The following is a 26,828-nucleotide window of genomic DNA, read 5'->3' on the forward strand; positions in this document are numbered from 1 at the left end:
CAAATATACTCCCTTTGTTACTAACTTCACTAGTATGTATGTCTGTCATATGTGCATGCCATAGCGCAAAAGCACATTTTGTGATTTCCATGCTTTATTTGGTTTAATTATATATTTTAAGTAGCTACCTTTATTTAATATATTATATTTACTGCAAAAAATTTATGTACTGTGTGGTGGATAAAATATTGCCAGGATGTCATTATGTTTTCCTTCTGGTAATCTAGCAGTGCTTATATCACAGAGGATTATAATATCGTACTTTACCTGTTGTAAAACAACCTCAATAGGCTGATTACTGTGCACTGAGAAATTCATTTAGCCTTTTGTAAAAGAGACTATGCAATATATTTTACAGTATAAGAGGTTATTTAGTGCAATTCAAAAGGCACAAAAGTATTTGCTACAACTTTAGACATTTTGTTTTCCTGTACAGCCTCTGGATAGCATCGACTTTAATTAAATGCGTTAGTCATTTGCTAAATAGTTTTATTATTGACAAACTGAGGTGAGGGACCAGATCCTCATAATACAGAACACAATCAAGCTTGGAATGAGCAAGAGTGAAGAAATAGTAGTTAGGTGACACCAAGCTTTGGTTTTAAAAGCTTTAGGATTGTATAAGGATGGTAAAGAATTCCAGTTTTCATATCCTAGGAAAAATGACATAGTAGAAAATGATGTAGTGAATCTTGATTTCAACACAGTACAAATTGATTTTTTTTGCTTGTTTTATTTGGCGGTGAGGAAGATTAATGATGCTTTAATATAGTAACTGTAATTTAAAACAACTTTTTGTCTTTTTTCTAGTTTAAGAACATATGCCCTTGTCTGACTGAAGGTTAGGATGTCCAGGCTGATTTATATAGATGCACATCGCCTGATGCGCAGATTTTTTCACAGGCATGTATCTGACCACTCTTTAATTCCAGTGAACAAGAATTTTGCTTTATCATTTTTAAAAATGTTCCCTTTTTCTAAATATGCTAAGTCAAACCTGTCTACTCCTAGCTCACTGGTAGGTGAAAAGAACATTGTTCTTCTGGGTGCTCCTGGTGCAGGGAAGACAACAGTAGGGGTGTTTGTTGGTCAGATTACAGGCCTTCCTGTGATTGATGTTGATGAGGTACTTGAAAAGACTTGGCACATGAGTGTGGCTCAGAAACTGCAAGAGGTTGGTGATGAACTATTTTTGGAAGAGGAGGGAGAAACCCTTCAGAAGTTTTCAATATGTAGAAGTGTTATTTCACTTACTGGGTCCAATCCAATGCATCCCTCCAGTATGTACCATGTGAAAAAGAATGGAATAGTTGTTTACCTTGACGTGCCTCTTGAAGATATACTGGAAAGACTTGAAGGGATGAAGGTGGATCATATTGTTGGGCTGAGGCCTGGTGTTTCAATGCAAGAAATGCTTCGGTACAGACAGCAGTTTTACCACCAGTGGTATGATGTACATGTCTTCTGTCAGTCTGGTGACACAGCAGAAGCAGTTGCTGAGAAGGTACTTGACGGTGTAAAGAGGTATCAAGACTCTAAATCTGAAATATTTATTTCCACAAGAAGTATAGCTAAAGACTCTGAGTTAATGCGAGCCCCCAGCTTCTTCACTGATGTTGTCATCGAAGGCCTGGCTTTAGATGGAGGACTCTACGTGCCAGCAATCCGGTTTCCAGAACTGACAGCTGGGGAGTGGCAAAGGTTGGTTGAAGCACCTTACACCGAACGGGCACAGGTCCTACTGGAGAAGTGCATCCATCCCGATGATGTGCCAGCTGTCAAGCTACGAGAGATGGTGGAGAGAGCATACGGACAGCACTTTTCCTGTAACAAGATAGCACCAGTCAGACATTTGACTGACAATCAGTTTCTTCTTGAATTGTTTCATGGACCCACGGCTTCCTTCAAGGACTTTGCTTTGCAGATGTTGCCACAACTATTTGCATACTGCATGCCAAGAACTTGCAATTATCTGATTCTAGTGGCTACATCTGGGGATGCAGGGAGTGCTGTTCTGGATGGTTTCTGTCGCCTCAGTGATATTGACAAACAAAGAATCTCAGTTCTTGCATTCTTCCCTGAAGAGGGAATTAGTCAGATTCAGAAGGCACAGATGATTAGTTACAAAGAAGAAAATGTAAAGGCTGTAGGTGTCAAATCTAACTTTGATTTCTGTCAGACAACTATAAAACAAATATTCACAAATCCCGACTATACTGGCTTCCTGACAGTTGAATATGGGACAGCTCTGAGTGCAGCAAACTCAATAAACTGGGCTTGTCTGCTGCCACAGGTAGTCTATCATGCCTCTGCCTATCTTGATCTTATCAACCGAGGCGTAATTACCTTTGGAGATCCAGTTGATGTTTGCATTCCTACAGGAAATTTTGGCAACATATTGGCAGCGGTATATGCAAAATGTATGGGAATTCCAATTCGAAAATTTATATGTGCTTCAAATCAAAATAACATCCTGACTGATTTCATCAGGACAGGCAATTATGATTTGAGGTGTAGAAATGTAACTGCTTCTGTGTCTCCGGCATTAGATATTCTTAAGTCCTCCAACGTTGAGCGATATTTACACCTTGTTGCACATGGTGATGGGCAGCTGGTGAGGGAGCTGTTTTCCCAGCTGGAAGAACAGCACTACTTTCAGGTGCCAAACTCTCTGCTGAAGAGAATTCAGCATAACTTTGTGCCAGATTGGTGTTCGGAGGAGGAATGCCTCGCTGCTATCTACTCTGTGTACAGGTCCACAGGTTACATTCTCGACACGCACACGGCTGTGGCAAAAGTGGTAGCGGATCGTCAGCATGACCGGACCTGTCCGGTGGTAATTGCGTCAACAGCGCATCCTTCCAAATCTGCAGCTGCTGTGCTACAGGCTTTGAGGGTTAAAGAAATGAACCAATACCCAATTGATCAGCTCCAGATGTTGAACTCCCTAAATTCCTTGCCTTCTGTTCAGAAAGCTGTATTGGAGAGACTTGGAAAGGTTCATGCACACCAAGGACAAGCATGTCCAGCAGATCCAAGTGCCATTATGGATAATATAGAAAGATTTATTCAACAGAAATTCATGAGAGTTGTTTAAATTGTACATGCCTTGATATTCATCTGTAAATTCTTGACTCATTATGAATCAAGGCTGAGGAATGATGGGTTGAAAGCTGCTCGTATGTTTTCTGCTAGATTTTAAAGCAGAATTTACTGCACATCCTGCTGTGTGATTGGATGCTGCTGGAGTAAATTTAAATGGAATCCTGTTATATAGTGCTTTGTAACCTTTAAATCTCCTTCGTCCACTGTGTAACGTCTTTTATGGTTAACAGATTATAAAGAACAAGTGTTTCAACTGAATTAACTTGGAGTAGATTGTAGTTATATGACATAATTGATCCAGACATTTTAAAGCAAAAATTCTTCAAAAATTCTCCAAGACTAATAGACATCGGGCAATTTGGAAGTAAAATGCTTATGTAATTCAATAATATCCAAAAAAAATAATCAAACTTCAGAGGTTTCAGCATCCATTCCTAGTTCCACCATTTTGAATGCAGCCCCTCAGGGTAACACCCTGCATGATGATATTCCCACACCATTCATGGAATATGTGCTTTGCCCAGTTTTCCTTCCTGTGTGTAGCTCTTTATAACTTGTCTTTATTAAATTTAATCTGCCATTATTTTATCCACTACAAACCAATATAGAACATAACTGTAGGTTTCTGAGTTCAAGTCATCGAAGTAAGTTGGAAACAGTAGTTGTACCACCACTGACCTATGGGGCACCCCACTGAGTAATTCCACCCTGACATAACTCCTCTAGTAAATATCTGTTTTCTACCCTTCAGCCAATTTCTTATCCATACTGAAGACTTATCCTGATTTTCTACTGCTTTAAGCTTAGCCTTTCATGTGGAACCTTGTGAAATGCCTTCTGGAAGCCTTGGTATAACATGTCACTGGGCTTATCAAAGTCCACTTGCAATGTCACTTCCTCAAAGAAGTCAAGGAAGTTGGTCAGGCATGAACTTCTCCTTCCAAATCCCTGTTGATTGTTGTTTACTAAATTATTGTTGTACAGATAAGTGTACACCTGATAATCAGTTCCATTATTTTACACAATATTGAAATTAGACTAATGCATCTGTAGTTGCCTATGTCTGATTTGTCTAATATTTTTAAATATGAGCATCATAAGTGTATTTCTAGTCTATTGGTATCTGCCCAATGTCCAGTGACTCCTTCACAATGATTCTTAGTGCTTTGTAAATCTCCTTCATTGTCTCCTTTGACACTCTGGGATATGCACTATCTATTCCAAGCGAGCAGCCCATTAATTAATTTTAATGGATGCAAAATCACACCATGTGCGCCTGCAATTTTCCAAGTTGCACTGCCTATAGATGAATTGTTAGAGTAATCAGCTTGGAGTTGTTGTGTCTGTGACAGGAATTAAGGTTGTAAATGATGAGTCTTTATTTATAGAATTTACTATAGGAAATGATACTCACAGACAACACACAAAATGATGCGAAGGCTGCGGGAGACCTCGTGTTACAGTTCCTGAGTTCAGTCGCAGGGTAATTAGCCCTTAGGTCTTCCTTAACTTCCTTATAATGGTCTCACTTTTTAAGATCAGCTAAAAAGCCATTACATCATGTCCTCTATGACCGTCGATCTTGGTTTTACAGCTAACATACATGAACTCAGCATTCCAGAGAGTGGATCTCATAACAAAAGCTGTCCTTACAAGTACAGAAAAGCTAAACATATTGTTGCCAAACAGATATATATCTATTAGAAGATTGGAACTAACCAAGGCTATCTTCTATGATGACAATCAGTACAGCCTTGCAGGTCTGAGTTGATTTGTTGACATTCCACAGATATAACTGGATTCTGTAAAACTGTCTTTTAACTACAAAATGGAGCCCTGGTCATAAAGCCTTTCCTGCTAGCGTTCCTAATACTGCTCCCTGCTGGTAGTACCGGATTCATGGAATTACCTAAAGTTTATTTTCTTTATGGAATGTGTTTGATTAAGTAAAAGAGCACATCCGGTACATACTCTTTACTGTCTCCTACAGCACAAATACAATGTGTTGAGTAGATGAAATTATTTATGATCTATTTCTTTTATTTCCTGCCAGAATTGTTGATAGTCTTGTGAACATTTTTGCTACAGTAGGTCCTGTCATGTGTTGAGCAAATCGATTTGGCTGAAAGAGAAATAAATGTTGACTTGTTGAGCAGATGTTGTGTCCTAGACTGCAACTTTTATTGGTTTTCTAATTATTTGTTCTGTTGATTTTGATATGTACTGATTGAAAAACTGTCAAGTACAATGCTGAAAAAAATTACTTTTTACTATCCCATTTATCAAGCGTCAAAAGAACAGTCTGGGGGGAGTTTTCAGTCTGTTTTAATCAAACTAGTGTAAGCAGCAAATAGCTGTCAAGGTATTATGAGCAAAAACCCTGAACGGGCAGGTTTTGATGAGCCCAAGTGTATCAAAGATCTGGTGCATGGTACAGCTGGAGCTGATTTAAGTACATATTGTAGATTCAGTTCTCTCTTGTATGCAGTGCAGCCCTTTGAGTACTGAAAACACTTTGCAGCTTTCAAAGCTTTCTACAGCATCTGTGAAAAATAAATTATATTTTTCTGTTGAATTTAAAGTATGGCTGTTTCATCAAGTTACATCGAAACTACAGCACAGAAACAGGCCATTCAGCCCAACTAGTCTATGTCGGCATTCATGCTCCACACGAGCCTCTTCCCTCTCTACTTCATCTGACCCTACTCCTTTCTCCCTCATGTGCTTATCTAGCTTCCCATTAAATGCATCCATGCAATTTGCCACAACTGCTCCTTGTGGTAGTACGTTCCACATTCTTACCACTCTTTGGATAAAGAAGTTTCTCCTGAATTCCCTATTCGATTTATTAGCGAATATTTTATATTTATGACCTCTAGTTTTGGACTCCTCACAAGCAGAAATATTTTCTTTACGTCTACCCTATCATTATCTTAAAGACCTCTATCAGGTCACCCCTCAGCCTTCTCTTTTCCAGAGAAAAGAGCCCAAGCCTGTTCAGCCTTTCCCGATAAGGATATCCGCTCAGTTCTGGTATCATCCTTGTGAATCTTTTTTGCACCCTCTCCAATGTCTCTATATCCTTTCTATAATATGGAGACCAGAACTGTGCACAATACTCCAGGTGTGGTCTAACCAAGGTTCTATACAAGTTTAACATAACTTCTTTGCTTTTCAATTCTATCCCTCTAGAAATGAACACTACTGCTTGATTTGCCATTTTTATGGCCTTAATCTGCGTTGTTACTTTTAGTGATTTGTGTATCTATACCCCTAGATCCCTTTGCTCCTCTATCCCATTTAGACTCTTATTATCCAAGCAGTATGTGGCCTCCATATTCTTCCTACCAAAATGTGCCATCTCAACTTATCTATATTGAAATTAATTTGCCAATTACACGTCCATTCTGCAAGTTTATTAATGTCCTCTTGCATTTTGACATTCTTTCTTTGTAATAACTACACCCCCCAATTTGGTGTCGTCTGCAAATTTTGAAATTGTACTTCCAATTCACACATCCAAATCATTAATGTAAATTGTGAACAACAGTGGTCCTAGCTTTGATCCCTGTGGAACACCACTTCCCACCATTTGCTAGTCTAAATAGCTACCCTTAACCCCTACTCTCTGTTTTCTGTTTTGTAGCCAGCTTGCTATCCATTCTGCTACCTGTCCCCTGACTCCACATGCTCTGACCTTAGCCATGAATCTACTATGCAGATGTTATAGCATTAAAGGAAATGCTCACACTATTTCTGAATTCAATGAAGCTTTTGAAAGGTTATCCAATAGTGAGCCACAGCCTGTTTAAATAATGCAATGTTGTAAACTTTAAGATTCTCCCTGGTTTCTCTGCTTTCTGTTCTTGTTAGTCCTTGCATTTTGATGCGATGATTCCACTGCTTCACCATTTTTTACAGACATGATCGCATCGAAAGATAGAAGGACTGCCTGAGGAACTGTGGAGCTCAAATTCCGCAGTGGTTCCACCGTTCTCCCAGCTGAAAATGGTCATTTCCCCGGTGGGAGGCCAGCAGGACCGCCCCCCCATCGAATTTCATAGCCCCTGTATTTTGTTAAAATGTCTTTCAAATTTTTCTACCCTTTTCTCCCTTCCTCTCTTGCGGACACTGACTTTGCTGTTGTGCACTTCCATGCCACCAGCACCCTTTGGTACTTTCCCTAAATGGTACTTACCCTATGTGATTTTCGACAGTGAACATTGGCGGACTGTTTGACTGTGCGGTGGGGCGGCATCAGGGCTCAGCCCAGTCATGTTCTCACTCAGTGTCTGCACACGGACACTTTCCACCCACACTCACTGCACGGTAATCAGGAAGCCTGGCTGATTTTGTTCCAGGCTTCTAAGGCCGTGGATGCTGAACCTTATTTTTAAACCCCCCACTATTTCTACAGCAGACATCAGCCAACTGCCCTTTGTGCTTTTGCTTTGTTTTTGATGTGTGACGCCTGATGTCCTCCTCTCGGGTCAGGGATGTCCAAACTACAGTCTGTTGGCCACATTCAAATCGCAAGGCACGGCTACCCAACCCAGCGTAATCCGTGCAGCTGATGTCCCCTCCGCCTCCGGCCTCGACCCCCCGATCTCCTCCGCCCCCGGCCTCGACCCCCCGATCTCCCCTCCGCCCCCGACCCCCCGATCTCCTCCGCCCCCGACCCCTCGATCTCCCCTCCGCCCCCGGCCTCAACCCCCGATCTCCCCTCCGCCCCCGGCCTCGACCCCCCGATCTCTCCTCTGCCCCCGGCCTCGACCCCCCGATCTCCTCTGCCCCCGGCCTCGACCCCCCGATCTCTCCTCTGCCCCCGGCCTCGACCCCCCGATCCCCCCCCCCCCGGCCTCGACCCCCCGATCTCTCCCCCTACCGGTCTCGACCCTCGATGCCCCCCGCGATTCCCGGCCCCGACCCCCTGACCCCCCCCCCACCCCCGCGCTCCAGGCTCCGATCTCCCCCGACCCCCCCCCCCCCCCCCGCCGCTCCAGGCTCCGATCTCCCCCGACCCCCTCCGCTCCCGACCTCTCGGCCCAAATTTCTGGGCCATGGCCTTTTTTAATGTTCTTATTCTTTCATGGCCACCGGATCGTTGGTTCTGAAGAAAAGCTTCCTTAAAATACTTCAGGAATTACAGGAGTAGTTCCCGAAGATGTGAACTGTAAGTTAAGAACCAGTGAAGCAGAAACTGCCACCGACGAATTGAACAACCGGGTCCTGAATCAAGCCCAGGATCCTCGCCTCAACATTAAAAACCCGACCCTGAATGGAGGCAGCCGCCTGAGGAGAGGCCCTGAAGAGTTTAGCAATGGTCCGAGTGCAAGTACCGATCGGGCGCAGGCCGTCGCGTTGCTAAATTCAACCGTAAAATGGGCTTGACGATGTGAATTTCTCTCCCATTGTTTTTTAAAAAAACTCCTCAGTGTAGATTTGTTTTTTTTTTCTTTGCAATGTTACAGTTTCACGGCCATAACAGGATGTGTGCTGGAGGAGGTGGAAATTACCTAACTCACCCTGTTTTGCAGAGGTCTAGAATGTTCTTGTGTTTAAAAAAACAAACCGTTTTTATTCCCCTTTATAAGAAAACATTCTCTTGTTATTGAACCTCTATTACATTCCTGGTTAATACTAGTTCTGCTAAAACATGTATTACATTATCAAATTACTCTGTTCCCATTCTTACTGTTGAGTAGTGCATGCAAATACATTGTTCTCTGACACAGTTTTGGATTACATTTGGGAGCGCTATTTGCGGTTTCTATAATAATAAACTTGCATCTTATCACATTGAAACATCTCAAAGGGCTTCACACACAGTTAATGACTTGAGATGCAGTGACTGTTGGAGTGTATGCAAACATGTTATACAGCAACCCTGATGGCATCCTGAACTTTTGGGACTATTTGCGAATTAGATCACCTCCAAGAGGCAGGCTTGCAGCAGTGCTGGATTTGCTGATTGCAGGGTTAACTGTACTTGGAATGACAAATTGCTAAAAATGATTAATGGATTTCTGGGACAGACTCCCAGCAAGAACAATTGATGCTGTGTTAATTAGCTCCTTCAAAAAATAGGTCAATAAATATGTAGTTGAGAACGGAATCAATGATTTTTCAAATTAGCAGCAGACTGAAGTATTCCACAGAACATACGTTTTCTGTGTTGCTGAGGCCTGGATGGGGGATGATGTGGGGTGTTTTCCATGGAAGGAAGTTGGCTTGAATACTAGACATATGGGGATGGATAAACATTCAAAATGTTGTGTAAGGTTAGGCTACATTTGGAGTACGATGTGTATTGATCGATGGTATAGAGTTCACAGTAGACATTTACAGTATGGAATGAGGCCATTCAGCCCACTGTATTAGTGCCGACTTTATTAGAGCAATTCAAAACTAATCCCACTGCCCTGCTCTCTTCCTATAGCCCTGTATCTTTTTCTGCTTTAAATGTTTATCAATTCTTCCCTTAAAAGATAGTGGTCTGTGCCTCAATTACTCCCTATGGGAATATTCTAATAACTCCCTGTATAAAGACATTTCTCCTAACCTCTCCCCTCACTCTCTTTGTGACAGTTTTAAATTGATGACTCACCAACCAGATGGAACTATCCTTTCCGTATTTATCCTATCAAAATCTTTCCTAATTATAAAAACCTCAATGAAGTCTGTTAACCTTCTCTGCTCCATTGGAAATAATCCCAGGATTTCAAGTCTCTCCTCATAACTATAGTTTATTATCCCTGGTGAATTCAATTCTGGGCACTACACTTTAGGAAGGATGTCAAGGCATCAGAGAGGGCGCAGAAGAGATTTGCTAGAATGGTGCCAAGGATGAGGGACTTCAGTTATGTGGAGAGACTACAGAAGCTGGGGTTCTTCTCCTTAGAACAGAGAAGGTTAAGGGGAAATTTGATAGAGGTGTTCAAAATCATGGACGATTTTGACAGTAAATAAGGAGAAACTGCCTCCAGTGGCAGAAGGGTCGGTAACCAGAGGACACAGATTTAAGGTGACCGGCAAAAGAGCCAGAGATGACATGAGGAAACATTTTTTTACGCAGCAAGTTGTAATGATCTGGAATGCACTGCCTGAAAGGGTGGTGGAAGCAGATTCAATAGTAACTTTCAAAAGGGAATTGGATAAATACTTAGAATCATAGGTTACAGCACGGAAGGAGGTCATTCAGCCCATCGAGTTCGCGCTGGCTCTATGCAAAAGTAATCCAGCGAGTCCCATTCCCCCGCCCTTTCCCCGTAGCCCTGCAATTTTTTTCCTTTCAAGTTCCCTTTTGAAGGCCATGATTGAATCTGCCTCCACCACCTCCTTGGGCAGGGCATTCCAGATCCTGACCACTCGCTGTGTAAAAATGTTTTTCCTCATGTCACCTTTGGTTCTTTTGCCAATCACCTTAAATCTATGTCCTCTGGTCCTTGACCCTTCCGCCAATGGGAACAGTTTCTCTCTATCTACTCATTCTAGACCCTTTATGATTTTGAATACCTCAAATTTTGAATATCAAATCTCCTTGCAACCGTCTCTGTTCCAAGGATTATCCAGTCTATCCATGTAACTGAAGTCCCTCATCCCTGGAATCATTATAGTAAATCTCTTCTGCACCCTTTCTAAGGCCTTCACATCTTTCCTGAAGTGCGGTGCCCAGAACTGGACACAATACTCCAGTTGTGGCCAAACCAGTGTTTTATAAAGGTTAATCATGACTTCCATACTTTTGTACTCTATGCCTCTATTTATAAAGCCCAGGACCCTGTACGCTTTTTTAACCACTTTCTCAACCTGCCCTGCCACCTTCAACGATTTGTGCACATATGCACCCAGATCTCTCTGTTTCTGTTCCCCTTTTAGAGTTGTGCCCTTTAGTTTACATTGCCTCTCCTCGTTCTTCTTACTGAAATGTATCACTATGCATTTTTCCGCGTGTCCGCCCATGCCACCAGCGTGTCTATATCCTCTTGAAGTCTATCACTATCCTCCTGCTGTTTACTATCCTTCTAATTTTTGTGTCATCTGCAAATATTGAAATTGTGCCCTGTACACCCAAGTCCAAGTCATTAATATATGTCAAGAAAAGCAATTGTCCAAGCACTGACCCCTGGGGAACACCACTGTACACCTCCCTCCAGTCCGAAAAACAACCGTTCACCACTACTCTCTGTTTCCTGTCCCTTAGCCAATTCTGTATCCATGTTGCTACTGCCCCCTTTATTCCATGGGCCGCAATCTTGATGGTAAACCTACCGTGCGGCACTTTATCAAACACCTTTTGAAAGTCCATATACACCACATCAACTGCATTGCCCTCATCTACCCTCTCTGTTGCCTCATCAAAAAACTCTATCAGGTTAGTTAAACATGATTTGCCTTTAACAAATCCGTGCTGGCTTTCCCTAATCAATCCACCCTCGTCCAAGTGACTGTTAATTCTGTCCCGGATTATCGTTTCTAAAAGTTCCTCCACCAGTGAGGTTAAACTGGCTTATAGTTGCTGGGTTTATCCTTACACCCTTTTTTGAACAAGGGTGCAACATTTGCAATTCTCCAGTCCTCTGGCACCACCCCCGTATCTATGGATGTTTGGAAGATTATGGCCAGTACCTCCGCAATTTCTACCCTTACTTCCCTCAACAACCTAGGATGCATCCCATCCGGACCAGGTGACTTATGTACTTTAAGTACAGCTAGCCTTTCAAGTACCTCTTCTTTATCAATTTTTAGCCCATCCAGTATCTCAACTATATCTTCCTTTACTGAGACTGTGGCAGCATCTTCTTCCTAGGTAAAGACAGATGCAAAGTACTGATTTAGTGCCTCGGCCAACCCCTCTGCCTCCATGAGTAGATCTCCTTTATGGTCCCTAATTGGCTCCACCCCTCCTCTTACTACCCGTTTACTGTTTATATGCCTGTAGAAGACTTTTGGATTCCCTTTTATGTTGGCCACCAGTTTATTCTCATACTCTCTCTTTGCCCCTCTTATTTCCTTTTTCACTTCCCCAATGAACTTTCTATATTCTGCCTGGTTCTCACTTGTGTTATCAACCTGACATCTGTCTTACGCCCTTTTTTTTCCGTTTCATCTTTCTATCTCTTTTGTCATCCAGGGAGCTCTGGCTTTAGTTGCCCTACATTTCTGCCTCGTGGGAATGTACCTAGACTCTACCTGAACCATCTCCTCCTTAAAAGCTGCCCACTGTTCAATTACAGTTTTGCCTGTCAATCTTTGATTCCAATTTACCCAGGCCAGATCTGTTCTCATCCCATTGAAATTGGCCCTCCTCCAATTGAGTATTTTTACTTTAGAGTGGTCCTTGTCCTTTTCCATAAATATTCTAAACCTAATGATACTATGATCGCTGCTCCCTAAATGCTCCCCCACTGACACATGCTCCACTTGACCCACCTCATTCCCTAGAACCAAGTCCAGCAATGCCTCCTTCCTTGTTGGGCCGGAAACGTACTGGTCAAGAAAGTTCTCCTGAACACACTTCAAAAATTCCTCCCCCTCTGTACCCCTTAAATTATTATTGTGATCCTAGCCTATATTAGGATAGTTGAAGTCCCCAGTTATCACTACTCTATAGCTTTTGCACCTCTCTCTAATTTCCCTGCAAATTTGCTCCTCTATATCCTTCCAGTGGTGTAGTGGCACCTCTTTTATTTCTTAACTCTAACCAAATAGATTCTGTCCTTGACCCCTCCAGGACATCCTCTCTCTCCAGTATTACATTATTCACCTTAATCAATACTGCCATCCGTCCTCCTTTCTTTCCTTCCCTGTCTTTCCTGAACACCTTGTATCCCAGAATATGTAGTACCCAATCCTGCCCTTTTTTGAGCCAGGTCTCCGTTATCGCCACAACATCATATTCCCTTGTGGTTATTTGCGCCTGCAACTCACCAACCTTGTTTACCACGCTTCATGTGTTTACACACATGCACTGCAAACCAATCTTAGACTTTCTTGTACTCTCTTTTAGTCTGATCCCACCTAATACTGTACTATTACTTGCTTTAGTGCTGTTTTTCTCCCCCGATCCTTTGTGCCCCTTGTTTCTCCTTTCCATTGCTACATCCCCCTGCCAAATTAGTTTGAACCCTCCCCCACAGCACTAGTGATCCTCCCCGCGAAAACGTTGGTCCCAGCTCCGCTGAGGTGCAACCCATCTGGCCTGTACAGGTCCCACCTTCCCCAGAACTGGTCCCAACGTCCCAGGAATTAAAGCCCTCCCTCCTGCACCATCTCTCCAGCCATGCATTCATCTGGTCTATCCTCCTATTTCTATACTCACTAGCGCATGGCACGGGAGTAATCCGGAGATTACTATCTTTGAGGTCCTGCATCTTAATCTCTTTCCTAACTCCTTAAAATCTGCCTGCAGGACCTCATCCCTCTTTCTACCTATGTCATCGCTACCGATATGGACCATGACTTCCGGCTGTTCACCCTCCCCCCCCCCCCCCCCCCAGAATGTTCTGCAGCCGCTCAGTGACATCCTTGACCCTGGCACCAGGGAGGCAACATACCATCTTGGAATCATGTCTGCGGCCACAGAAACACCTGTCTGTTCCCCTAACTATAGAATCCCCTATCACTATTGCTTTCCTGACTTTTCTGCTCCCCCCCTGTACAGCTGAGCCACCCATGGTGCTATGGACTTGGCTCTGGCTGCACTCCGCAGAGGAAGCCGCTCCCTCAACTGGATACTGGTTAGAGAGTGAGATGCACTCAGGGGACTCCTGCAGTACCTGCCTGGCCCTCCGTGTCTGTCTGGCGGTCACCCAGTCCCTCTCTGCCTGCGCTCTCATAAGCTGAAGGGAAAAAATTTACAGGGCAATGGGGAAAGAGCAGGGGAATGGGACTAATTGGATAGCTCTTTCAAAGAGCCAGCACAAGCATGATGGGCCAAATGGCCTCCTCCTGTGCTGTACCTACTATGATACTATGAATCTACTCTTGACGTGCTTTGATATCTTTTCTATAATGGGATACCCAAAACTGCTCACAGTACTCTAACTGAGGCCTAGTCATTGCCTTGTACAAATTTATCATAACCTTCTTGCTCTGATAATCCATGCCTCCAGTTATAATACTGAAAATGCTATTGGCCGTTTTTTTATGGCTTTGTCCACCTGCACTTTCAAGGAACTGTGTATTTGAACTCCTGTGTCTCTCTTTTCATCCACACCCTTGAGTCTTTCCTTTGATTTTTCTTGTTCTTCCTCCCAAAGTACCTCACACATCTCCACATTAAATTGCATCTGCCACCTGCCTGCCCATTCTGCTAAATTACATATCCTCCTAAATAGAGTGTGCGATGTATGGGAGGAGCAGGCTTTACTGGTTATATGTCTAGTATTTGTTCCAAGGATTTCCTGTGTCCTTGTACCAAAAAAAAAATCTGCTGCATTCAGAATGGAGTTACAGAAGTGTCAGCTTGGCTCATTGTAGCATTCTTGTCTCAGAGTCATGGGGGTTGATTTTAAACACCAAGAACGGGTGGGTTAGGGGTGGGTGGGAGTTGAAAACAGTTGTTCTTTTGTTCTGCAACCGCAAAATTTTCGGACTTGGAATTCCCAGTGGGAAGCCTGTACATTTCCACGCCGACTTTAATCCCGGAAATAAAGCCGGGTTGCGGTCACAACCCAAAAAACAACTATTTTCAACTCCCACCCTCCCCCAACCCACCCGTTCTTGGGGTTTAAAATCACCCCCATGAAGTTTTAAGTTCAAACCCATTTCCAGGGTTTGTCTGAGGAAATACTAAACCAAGGCCGATCTGCCTATTCAGGTGGATGTAAAAGATCCCGAGGCACTAATCAAATGGCTGAAAGAGATCACATGGTGCTTTTTAGTGGATATGAAAGATCACATTCTGCTACTAAGGTTCATGTAAAGGAGCCCATGGCACTATTCCAAGAAGAACAGGGTAGTTATCGTGATCTTCTAACATTTATCTCTGTCAACAACATCAAAAACAGATTAACTAGTCATTTATTTAACTTGCTATTCATTGGACTTTGCTGTGTGCAAATTAGCTGCTGCATTTCTCCAAGTAACAACAGTTACTATACTTTAAAATAGTTAATTGGCTGTGGGTCTTGGGTGTCACTATTGACCAGAAACTTAACTGGACCAGCCACATAAATACTGTGGCTACAAAAGCAGGTCAGAGGCTGGGTATTCTGTGGCGAGTGACTCACCTCCTGACTCCCCAAAGCCTTTCCACCAACTACAAGGCACAAGTCAGGAGTGTGATGGAATACTCTCCACTTGCCTGGATGAGTGCAGCTCCAACGACACTCAAGAAGCTTAACACCATCCAGGACAAAGCAGCCTGTTTGATTGGCACCCCATCCACCACCCTAAACATTCACTCCCTTCACCACCGTCGCACTGTGGCTGCAGTGTGTACCATCCACAGGATGCACTGCAGCAACTCGCCAAGGCTTTTTCGACAGCACCTCCCAAACTCGCGATCTCTACCACCTAGAAGGACGAGGTCAGCAGGCACATGGGAACGACACCACCTGCACGTTCCCCTCCAAGTCACACACCATCCCGACTTGGAAATATATCGCTGTTCCTTCACCGTCTCTGGGTCAAAATCCTGGAACTCCCTTCCTAACAGCACGGTGGGAGAACCTTCACCACACGGACTGCAGCGGTTCAAGAAGGCGGCTCACCACCACCTTATCAAGGGCAATTAGGGATGGGCAATAAATGCCGGCCTCGCCAGCGAAGTCCACATCCCATGAACGAATAAAAAAAAAATCACTTTTGGACATCTTGAGGATGTAAAAGACACTTTATAAATACAAGTTCTTTCTGTCTCTCAAGTCCCATTCCCTGTGAACTTAACATACACAGAGAGAAAGGCTGAACAACTTTTCTCTGAAGAAATAATAGGAGATGTTCATATAGGTAGCAACATTCAAGTAAATCTTGCCATTTGAACCCAGAGACCTACCAAGAATACAGTCTTCTACTGCAAAAACTCCACAGCAGGGGATAATGCACAACTCCTTTATATGTTACAGAGTGTTCAACTTGCCTTACCGATTTTAATGTTATAATTGTCATTGATGGTTTCAAAGACATAAAGAGAAGTCTTTTTGCACGCATGCCCTTTGGTTCACAGTTTTGTTTTCCTTGTGCTAAGATATGGTTTTGTCTCACTGGCAGCTGAAGGAATCTTGGAAACTACCACCTGCACTACCATGGATGAACAAGTCTGCAGGCTGCACCACCGTATGAGAAATCTGTACCGCCAGTTGTTGTGCCGCTGGTGGAGGAATCCCGGCACAGAAGCATTTATAGAGAAATGTAGCTGTTTGTACAATCATGCGGAAGACGTGGCACAGTGCTACACGAGCTGCTCCCAGCATTGTTGATTGCCATATTTCAGGATTTTTGACTAAACCAGAGCATTACCAATCACAGTGCAGCAGGGTTGGGTAATGTAGATCAAGATTCAGATGAGGTGTCTGACACAACGTGCTGCAGACAATGAAAGGTAGTTTGACATGCTACTTCACAGGAATTGGTGCTGTGACCCTTCTATTTATTGGAACTCTAAAGAGGTCATTGCCGATTTAGGCTGGTGGATTCCAATCTTGGGTGGAGGTGGGGGCAGACAGTTTGATTGGAAGTTGACATAAGTCAGGCTGACGAGAAAAAAGCAGCAGAGTGCAGGAAATGGAGGTAAGGCCAAAATGCAGGGGTTCCATTTTGTATATCCAGTAGTTGCACAGAAAATAATGAAAAAACGAGTAAGACAGGCCACTAGTGTGAATTAGCAAAACAAGTAAGACAGGCCACTAGTGTGAATTAGCATGGTGTAATCATTATTTTCTTTATGCACAGGAAGTGAAAATCATGGCTCAAGTTCTATACATTTCTAATTGATTTTCTGCTTTTTATATTTAAAACCACAAATTTTGTTGATTTTAAGCATGGAATATATTTTTCATATTAAAAAGCCGTACCAATAATAGGTTCCACATTGTAAGGAAACAATAAATTATGTTTCACAGTAATATTTTACAAAGACACAGAACCCAATAAATGTCAAGGGATATAGCAAGAAGTATACTAAAAATAATGCACAGCAAATTATAACAACTTTCTGTCATTTGACTTTTCAAAGCAACGTTTATGTTGCCCATTCTTACCTTCAGTGGTTTCACCAGTGATACAGTAGCGGGATCCCATAGGCATAAACAAAAGAACTCCTGTTGAGTCTTAGTTATATGTGATTAGTGGGGAAGGTTAATATTATGGCAGAACCTTTAAAAGGATCACTGCCTTCGTCCCTCAAAATGATTGTTTTTCATCGAGTTTCCATTATAGAGGATAGTGATCGAGTTTCTAAGCAGACAACTAAAGTAACAGGAGAGGCATCTGAATTTATGGAGAAACTAATGGTCACCAACAAATAATAAGTGAAGTGCTTGAAGGTTCTTAAAGCACTAGATTCAGATAGTTTGCCAGTAAAAGTAAGATAACAGGGATGATACCAGGGTCCTGCAAGGTGGCTAATGTGATTGTAATCTTAAAAAAAAGTGCTGTTGAGAATAAGGCATTTGTATCGTGGTGAAAAATAATGGTGCAACACAAGTTTAACTTGTACATGTAAATTGTCATCCTTGAGAAAAGGTCTCTTATTTCATCTTAAAGTGTCTTGAATTATGCTGACCTACCACAAGATGGCGGTGTTGGAACTTTGGAACCCATTACCTGGTGATGGTCATCTTCTAGTTATTGTAAACAATTTTACAACACCAAGTTATAGTCCAGCAATTTTATTTTAAATTCACAAGCTTTCGGAGGCTACCTCCTTCCTCAGGTGAACGATGTGGAAATGAAATCCTCGAAATGAAATCGCATTTATAATTCACAGAACAATGCTTGGTGATTACAGACAGTTTTTTCAACTGCCCGTTGCCAAGGCAATCAGTGTGCAGACAGACAGGTGTTACCTGCAAGGTCTCAGAATATACAAATCACCAAAAAAAACAACAAACAAAAAAAAACAGAGATACAGAGGTTTACAATTGTCAACCCCAGTCCATCACCGGCATCTCCACATCTTCTAGTTAAAGAGACGGACACAATGCTTTGCAGGTTGTCCAATTATGCCACTGGTACTGAGAAGTAAAAGAACTAACTTAACAAAGAACATTTATTTTTAGTGGTGGAGGGAAGGGGGTGACATAAAAATGATATACCATGCAATATCAGCAAAGGATTAAATCAAATGAAAGAGAACCGTAGGGCATGATTTAAGGCCAGTTGTCAGCTCATTAGTATCAGGAAGTGATAAGTGGTTTACTGCTCATATGCCAGCTTCTTCTCAGTACCACTAAGGCTTAAACCTCCTGTAGCTGTTTTATGTAACTCAGAGCTGGGTTAGTTGTAAGTACCCGCCCACTCCTGCTGTCCCATATTTTTAAGTTGTGTTGGATCCACTTTGAAGCATTCACACCATTAAGAATAATATATTTTTTTAATGAAACCCCAAAATGGTTGAAGTATTATATTTGCAGTGGGGCAAGACTCCAGCCATGCCTTTTTGCTGCAATTGGGGACACTTTTTCTTACTCTTTCTCTATCACTATATCTGTAAGTCTCTCTTCCCTCTTTCTCTTTTCCGTATATCTGTGAATATCTCTACAGCTCTTAATCATGTTCCTTTTCTGATGGACTCAAGTTTCTAACTTACCTTTGCTGAAGCTCAGTTTACGCAGCAAGATCGCAGCCACCATGTATAATGAATATTGGCTGAGAGTTTGGGAGTTCGTACAAGAAGCTCAGGTAAGGGAGAAATTTGAGCATTGGGGTTGTGGGCTCAGGCTGTATGGGAGTGTGGAGTTGGGCCTGGGGTTGGCACCGGGGATGGTGTGCATAGAGGTCACAGGGGCTTGAGAAGGAGTGGGAAACCTGTGGCTCAGACTAGAGTTTGGGAGTGCTGACGCCTGGAGCATTCAAAGAAACCCTGGCTCAGCCCTGGCAGCAAGTAGGGAGTGGGGCCCACACTGAGCAGGGGAGCCAAGGCCTTGCAGCTGTCAGGGAGAATTGGGGGCTAGGGCTTTGCAGCAGTGGTTTAGCAGGAATGGAAGTGTGGGGTCCGGCTGTAAGAGGGGGCTGGAGTCTATAAATACTTGGGGGGTGGGGGGAAGGGCAGGGCAGTTATCAAGGGGGTGATGTCTGGAGCCTAGCTGTACCTAGGGATGAAATCAGGCAGAAAGTGGGGGAATATAGGTTGGCAGCACTCAAATGCAGGATTCTGGAGTCTGGCACCAGGACTGGGGTTCAGTAAGGACTTAGGGAGAGTTGACCTTTTTATAAATATTGTTTTTTTTTTGCATATTTGTTATCATACCAATTTATATTCTAATTCTCCTCCTGCTTTGAATAAGCTACTGGCCTAGGAATGACTTGCCTAAAGAGCTTGGCCTGTATCACACTTAACCTTATTTGCAAAACTGTTGACGAGGCAGCAACTCTTAAAAGGCTGCAACTCACCAGTAAGGGGGAGTCTGAGGTGGTGACAGTGATAGAGTGGAGGACATGTGGGCTCTTGATGCTAAAGAGTTGCAGATCCTGCTGAAGAAGTCTCATTAAAGGTCGGTGGCCCTACTTTGCTACCTGCCGGTAATAACACTGGTGTGTGGAGGGAGGTAGGTGACTCAGGCTGAGCAGTCACACAGGTCTTTTGCAACTGGCTGCAAATGAGGAAGAAATTTGTGGGCATCAGGAGGAAGGCAAAGGTAAGTGTGCTTCTCAGTTTTGCTCACATTTCTTGTGGCATCTATCAAGCATGGCACTAACCTAAGTTGGGAAGTGCCACACACTCCAGAAGCGTTTGAAGCATTGTACCACAGGAGCAGCCGCAAATCACGGAAGGTCCATTCATGGAGGGCCCTTCCCTGACCCTGCAGAATTTGGTGGGTGAGTGGAGGAGTTTGTGGTTCTAGACCCTCCAGCCAGGGGAAACAACCTCTCAGCATCTACCCTGTCAAGCCCCCTCAGAATCCTATATATCTCAATTAGATCACCTCTCATTCAAGATGGATCAATGCGTCTTGAAGATTTCTTTTACGGCATCTTTAAAAAATCAGCAGCGTCATCGGCTTCCACTCCTTATAGACAATTAAAGAGATACCATTCCCAACAGCCATTTGATGAAAGTGGACGGCGCACTGCTACCCCATCAGCCATGACTAGTACTATTGGTCTTTGTCTGTTTTCATGTTTGGATGATGGGACAAGGCAAAACTGTAATTGAACAGTGGGCGGCCTTTAAAGAAGTGATGGTTCGTGTACAGTCTAGGTACATTCCCAAGAGGGGGAACGGTAGGGCAACTAAAGCCAGAGCTCCCTGGATGACGAAAGAGGTAGAGAGGAAGATGAAGCAGTAAAAAGGCTGCATACGACAGATGTCAGGTTGATAAGACAAGTGAGAATCAGGCTGAATATAGAAAGTTCAGAGGGGAAGTGAAAATGGAAATAAGAGGGGCAAAGAGAGACTATGAGAATAGACTGGCGGCTAACATGAAAAGGAATCCAAAAGTCTTCTATAGGCATATAAACAGTAAATGGGTAGTAAGAGGAGGGATGGGACTGAAAAGGAGATCTGCGCATGGAGGCAGAGGTACTAAATGAGTACTTTGCATCTGTCTTTACCAAGGAAGAAGATGCTATCAAAGTCACAGTAACAGAAAAGGTAGTTGAGATACTGGATGGACTAAAAATTGAAAAAGAGGAGGTACTAGAAAGGCTGGCTGTACTTAAAGTAGATAAGTCACCTGGTCCGGATGGGATGCATCTTAGGTTGCTGAAGGAAGTAAGGATACAAGTTGTGGAGGTACTGGCCATAATCTTCCAAACATCCTTAGATACGGTGGTGGTGCCAGAGGACTGGAGAATTGCAAATGTTATACCGTTGTTCAAAAAAGGGTGTAAGGATAAACCCAGCAACTATAGGGCATTCAGTTTAACCTCAGTGATGGAGAAACTTAGAAATGATAATCCAGGACAAAATTGACAGTCACTTGGACAAGTGTGGATTAATTAAGGAAAGCCAGCACGGATTTATTAAAGGCAAATCGTGTTTAACTAACTTGATTGAGCTTTTTGATCAGGTAACAGAGAGGGTCGATAAGGGCATTGCAGTTGATGTGGTGTATATAGACTTCCAAAAAGCGTTTGATAAAGTGCCACATAATAGGCTTGTCATCAAAGTTGAAGTCCATGAAATTAAAGGGGCAGTGACAGCATGGATACAGAATTGGCTAAGTGACAGGAAACAGGGAGTAGTGGTGAACGGTTGCTTTTCAGACTAGAGGAAGGCATACACTGGTGTTCCCCAGGGTCCAGTACTAGGACCACTGCTTTTTTTGGTATATATTAATGAGTTGGACTTGGGTGTATAGGGCAAAATTTGCATTCGGCACAAAGCTTGGAAGTGTAGTGAACAGTGAGGAGGGTAGTGATAGACTTCAAGAGGACATAGACAGGCTGGTGGAATGGGCGGACACGTGGCTGATGAAATTTAATGCAGAAAAGTTTGAAGTGATACATTTTGGTAGGAAGAATGAAGAGAGGCAGTATAAATTAAAGGGCACAATTTTAAAAGGGGTTCAGGAACAAAGCGATCTGAGGGTACATGTGCACAAATCGTTGAAGGAGGCAGGGCAGGTTGAGAAAACGGTTAATAAAGCATATGGGACCCTGGGCTTTATAAATAGAGGCATAGAGTACAAAAGCAAGGAAGTTATGTTGAACCTTTATAAAAACACTGGTTCGGCCGCAACTGGAGTATTGTGTCCAGTTGTGGGCACTGCACTTTAGGAAGGATGTGAAGGCCTTAGAGAGGGTGCAGAAGAGATTTATTAGAATCATTCCAGGCATAAAGGAGTTCAGTTACACGGTTAGACTGAAGAAGCTAGAGTTGTTCTCCTTATTAGAGCAGAGAAGGCTGAGATGAGATTTGATAGAAGTATTCAAAATCATGAGGAGTCGAGACAGTTTTTTTAAATTCGTTCATGGGATGTGGACGTTGCTGGCAAGGCCGGCATTTATTGCCCATCCCTAATTGCCCTTGAGAAGGTGGTGGTGAGCCGCCTTCTTGAACCGCTGCAGTCCGTGTGGTGACGGTTCTCCCACTGTGCTGTTAGGAAGGGAGTTCCAGGATTTTGACCCAGCGACGATGAAGGAACGGCGATATATTTCCAAGTCGGGATGGTGTGTGACTTGGAGGGGAACGTGTAGGTGGTGTTGTTCCCATGTGTCTGCTGCTCTTGTCCTTCTAGGTGGTAGAGGTAGCGGGTTTGGGAGGTGCTGTCGAAGAAGCCTTGGCGAGTTGCTGCAGTGCATCCTGTGGATGGTACACACTGCAGCCACTGTGCGCCGGTGGTGAAGGGAGTGAATGTTTAGGGTGGTGGATGGGGTGCCAATCATGCGGGCTGCTTTATCTTGGATGGTGTCGAGCTTCTTGAGTGTTGTTGGAGCTGCACCCATCCAAGCAAGTGGAGAGTATTCCATCACACTCCTGACTTGTGCCTTGTAGATGGTGGAAAGGCTTTGGGGAGTCAGGAGGTGAGTCACTCACCGCAGAATACCCAGCCTCTGACCTGCTCTTGTAGCCACAGTATTTATATGGCTGGTCCAGTGAAGTTTCTGGTCAATGGTGACCCCCAGGATGTTGATGGTGGGGAATTTGGCGATGGTAATGCCGTTGAATGTCAAGGGGAGGTGGTTAGACTCTCTCTTGTTGGAGATGGTCATTGCCTGGCACTTATCTGGCGCAAATGTTACTTGCCACTTATGAGCCCAAGCCTGGATGTTGTCCATGTCTTGCTGCATGCGGGCTCGGACTGCTTCATTATTTGAGGGGTTGCGAATGGAACTGAACACTGTGCAGTCATCAGCGAACATCCCCATTTCTGACCTTATGATGGAGGGAAGGTCATTGATGAAGCAGCTGAAGATGGTTGGGCCTAGGACACTGCCCTGAGGAACTCCTGCAGCAATGCCCAGGGGCTGAGATGATTGGCCTCCAACAACCACTACCATCTTCCTTTGTGCTAGGTATGACTCCAGCCACTGGAGAGTTTTCCCCCTGATTCCCATTGACTTCAATTTTACTAGAGCTCCTTGGTGCCATACTCAGTCAAATGCTGCCTTGATGTCAAGGGCAGTCACTCTCACCTCACCTCTGGAATTCAGCTCTTTTGTCCATGTTTGGACCAAGGCTATAATGAGGTCTGGCGGAACCCAAACTGAGCATCGGTGAGTAGGTTATTGGTGAGTAAGTGCCACTTGATAGCACTGTCGACGACACCTTCCATCACTTTGCTGATGATTGAGAGTAGAGTGATGGGGCGGTAATTGGCCGGATTGGATTTGTCCTGCTTTTTGTGGACAGGACATACCTGGGCAATTTTCCACATTGTCGGGTAGATGCCAGTGTTGTAGCTGTACTGGAACAGCTTGGCTAGAGGGGCAGCTAGTTCTGGAGCACAAGTCTTCAGCTCTACAGCTGGGATGTTGTCGGGGCCCATAGCCTTTGCTGTATCCAGTGCACTCAGCCGTTTCTTGATATCACGTGGAGTGAATCGAATTGGCCGAAGACTGGCTTCCGTGATGGTGGGGATTTCGGGAGGAGGCCGAGATGGATCATCCACTCGGCACTTCTGGCTGAAGATGGTTGCAAATGCTTCAGCCTTGTCTTTTGCACTCACGTGCTGGACTCTGCCATCGTTGAGGATGGGGATGTTTACAGAGCCTCCTCCTCCCGTTAGTTGTTTAATTGTCCACCACCATTCACGACTGGATGTGGCAGGACTGCAGAGCTTTGATCTGATCTGTTGGTTGTGGAATCGCTTAGCTCTGTCTATAGCATGCTGCTTCTGCTGTTTAGCATGCATGTAGTCCTGAGTTGTAGCTTCACCAGGTTGGCATCTCATTTTTAGGTACACCTGGTGCTGCTCCTGGCATGCTCTTCTACACTCCTCATTGAACCAGGGTTGATCCCCTGGCTTGTTGGTAATGGTAGAGTGAGGAATATGCCGGGCCATGAGGTTACAGATTGTGCTGGAATACAATTCTGCTGCTGCTGATGGCCCACAGCGCCTCATGGATGCCCAGTTTTGAGCTGCTAGATCTGTTCTGAATCTATCCCATATAGCACGGTGGTACTGCCACACAACACGTTGGATGGTGTCCTCAGTGCGAAGACGGGACTTCGTCTCCACGAGGACTGTGCGGTGGTCACTCCTACCAATACTATCATGGACAGATGCATTTGCGACAGGTAGATTGGTGAGGACGAGGTCAAGTAAGTTTCTCCCTTGTGTTGGTTCGCTCACCACCTGTCACAGGCCCAGTCTGGCAGCTATTTCCTTCGGGACTCGGCCAGCTCGGTCAGTAGTGGTGCTACCGAGCCACTCTTGGTGATGGACATTGAAGTCCCCCACCCAGAGTACATTTTGTGCCCTTGCTACCCTCAGTGCTTCCTCCAAGTGGTGTTCAACATGGAGGAGGACTGATTCATCAGCTGAGGGAGGACGGTAGGTGGTAATCAGCAGGAGGTTTCCTTGCCCATGTTTGACCTGATGCCATGAGATTTCATGGGGTCCAGAGTCAATGTTGGATAGAGAGAAATTGTTCCCATTGGCAGAAGGGTCAAGAACCAGAGGACATAGTTTTAAGGTGATTGGCAAAAGAACCAAAGGCGACATGAGGAAATCTTTTTTACATACCGAGTGGTTATGATCTGGAATGCACTGTCTGAGGGGGTGGCGGAGGCAGATTCAATCGTGGATTTCCAAAGGGAATTGGATATGTACTTAAGAACATAAGAACATAAGAAATTGAAGCAGGAGTAGGCCAATCGGCCCCTCGAGCCTGCTCCGCCATTCAATAAGATCATGGCTGATCTGATCCCAACCACAAATCTAAAGAACACAAGAAGTCGGAGCAGGACCCGGCCACATAGCCCCTGGGCCCTCTCCGCCACCCACAGGGCATTGACCGATCCGAACTCAGCTTCATGTCCAATTTCCTGCCCGCTCCCCATAACCCCTAATTCCCTTTACTTCTAGGAAACTGTCTATTTCTGTTTTAAATTTATCTAATGATGTAGCTTCCACAGCTTCCTGGGGCAGCAAATTCCACAGACCTACCACCCTCTGAGTGAAGAAGTTTCTCCTCATCTCAGTTTTGAAAGAGCAGCCCCTTATTCTAAGATTATGCCCCCTAGTTCTAGTTTCACCCATCTTTGGGAACATCCTTACTGCATCCACCCGATCAAGACCCTTCACAATCTTATATGTTTCAATAAGATCGCCTCTCATTCTTCTGAACTCCAATGAGTAGAGTCCCAATCTCCTCAACCTCTCCTCATATGTCCGCCCCCTCATCCCCGGGATTAACCGAGTGAACCTTCTTTGTACTGCCTCGAGAGCAAGTATGTCTTTTCTTAAGTATGGAGACCAAAACTGTATGCAGTATTCCAGGTGCGGTCTCACCAATACCTTATATAACTGCAGCAATACTTCCTTGTTTTTATATTCTATCCCCCTAGCAATAAAAGCCAACATTCCGTTGGCTTTCTTGATCACCTGCTGCACCTGCATACCAACTTTTTGATTTTCTTGCATTAGGACCCCCAGATCCCTTTGTACTGCAGTACTTTCCAGTCTCTCGCCATTAAGAAAATAACTTGCTCTCTGATTTTTCCTGCCAAAGTGCATAACCTCACATTTTCCAATATTATATTGCATCTGCCAAATCTCCGCCCACTCACCCAGCCTGTCTATATCCCCTTGCAGGTTTTTTATGTCCTCCTCACTCTCTACTTTCCCTCCCATCTTTGTATCATCTGCAAATTTTGATATGTTGCACTTGGTCCCCTCCTCCAAATCGTTAATATAGATTGTAAAGAGTTGGGGACCCAGCACCGACCCCTGTGGAACACCACTGGTTACTGGTTGCCAGTCCGAAAATGAACCATTTATCCCAACTCTCTGCTTCCTGTTCGATAACCAATCCTCCACCCATGCCAGAATATTACCCCCAATCCCGTGATTTTTTATCTTAAGTAATAATCTTTTATGTGGCACCTTGTCGAATGCCTTCTGGAAGTCTAAATACACTATGTCCACTGGTTCCCCTTTATCCACCCTATACGTTATATCCTCGAAGAACTCAAGCAAATTTGTCAGACATGACTTCCCCTTCATAAAGCCATGCTGACTTTGTCCTATTAAATTATGCTTATCTAAATGTTCCGTTACTGTCTCCTTAATAATAGACTCCAAAATTTTACCCACCACAGATGTTAAGCTAACTGGCCTATAATTTCCAGCCTTCTGCCTACTACCCTTTTTAAATAACGGTGTTACATTAGCAGTTTTCCAATCTGCCGGGACCTCTCCTGAGTCCAGGGAATTTTGGAAAACTATCACCAAAGCATCCACAATCCCTACTGCCACTTCCCTCAAGACCCTAGGATGGAAGCCATCAGGTCCAGGGGATTTATCCGCCTTGAGTCCCATTATTTTACTGAGTACCATCTCCTGAGTGATTTTAATCGTATTTAGCTCCTCCCCCCCGAGAGTCCCCTGTTTGTCCAGTGTTGGGATATTCTTAGTGTCCTCTACTGTAAAGACTGAAACAAAATATTT

At 44.0% G+C, this 26,828-nt stretch overlaps 2 protein-coding genes across 4 annotated transcripts in view; one reads left to right on the plus strand and one right to left on the minus strand.

Moving 5' to 3' along the window:
- enkur (enkurin, TRPC channel interacting protein) overlaps positions 1-7,670 on the minus strand; it is a 94,509-nt gene extending 86,839 nt beyond the window's left edge. The window contains exons 1-2 of the mRNA XM_068007137.1: positions 7,304-7,670; positions 1,319-1,824 (exon numbers count right to left, since the gene is read on the minus strand). The gene's annotated coding sequence lies outside the window, so the exon portion shown is untranslated. The remainder of the gene's footprint in view (positions 1-1,318; positions 1,825-7,303) is intronic.
- LOC137343811 (threonine synthase-like 1) overlaps positions 1-26,828 on the plus strand; it is a 120,405-nt gene that overhangs the window by 12,354 nt on the left and 81,223 nt on the right. For 2 of the 3 annotated variants that reach the window (XM_068007134.1, XM_068007135.1), the window contains exon 2: positions 811-5,255. The exons of the other annotated variant lie outside the window; for it this stretch is intronic. In XM_068007134.1, the coding sequence (XP_067863235.1) occupies positions 848-3,097 (2,250 nt within the window). In that variant the 5' untranslated portion in view covers positions 811-847 and the 3' untranslated portion in view covers positions 3,098-5,255. Of the gene's footprint in view, positions 1-810; positions 5,256-26,828 lie in introns of those variants that run through there. 3 annotated transcript variants of the gene reach the window in all.

The sequence above is a fragment of the Heptranchias perlo genome, chromosome 2, assembly GCF_035084215.1.
Source record: "Heptranchias perlo isolate sHepPer1 chromosome 2, sHepPer1.hap1, whole genome shotgun sequence".
NCBI classification, from domain to species: domain Eukaryota; kingdom Metazoa; phylum Chordata; class Chondrichthyes; order Hexanchiformes; family Hexanchidae; genus Heptranchias; species Heptranchias perlo.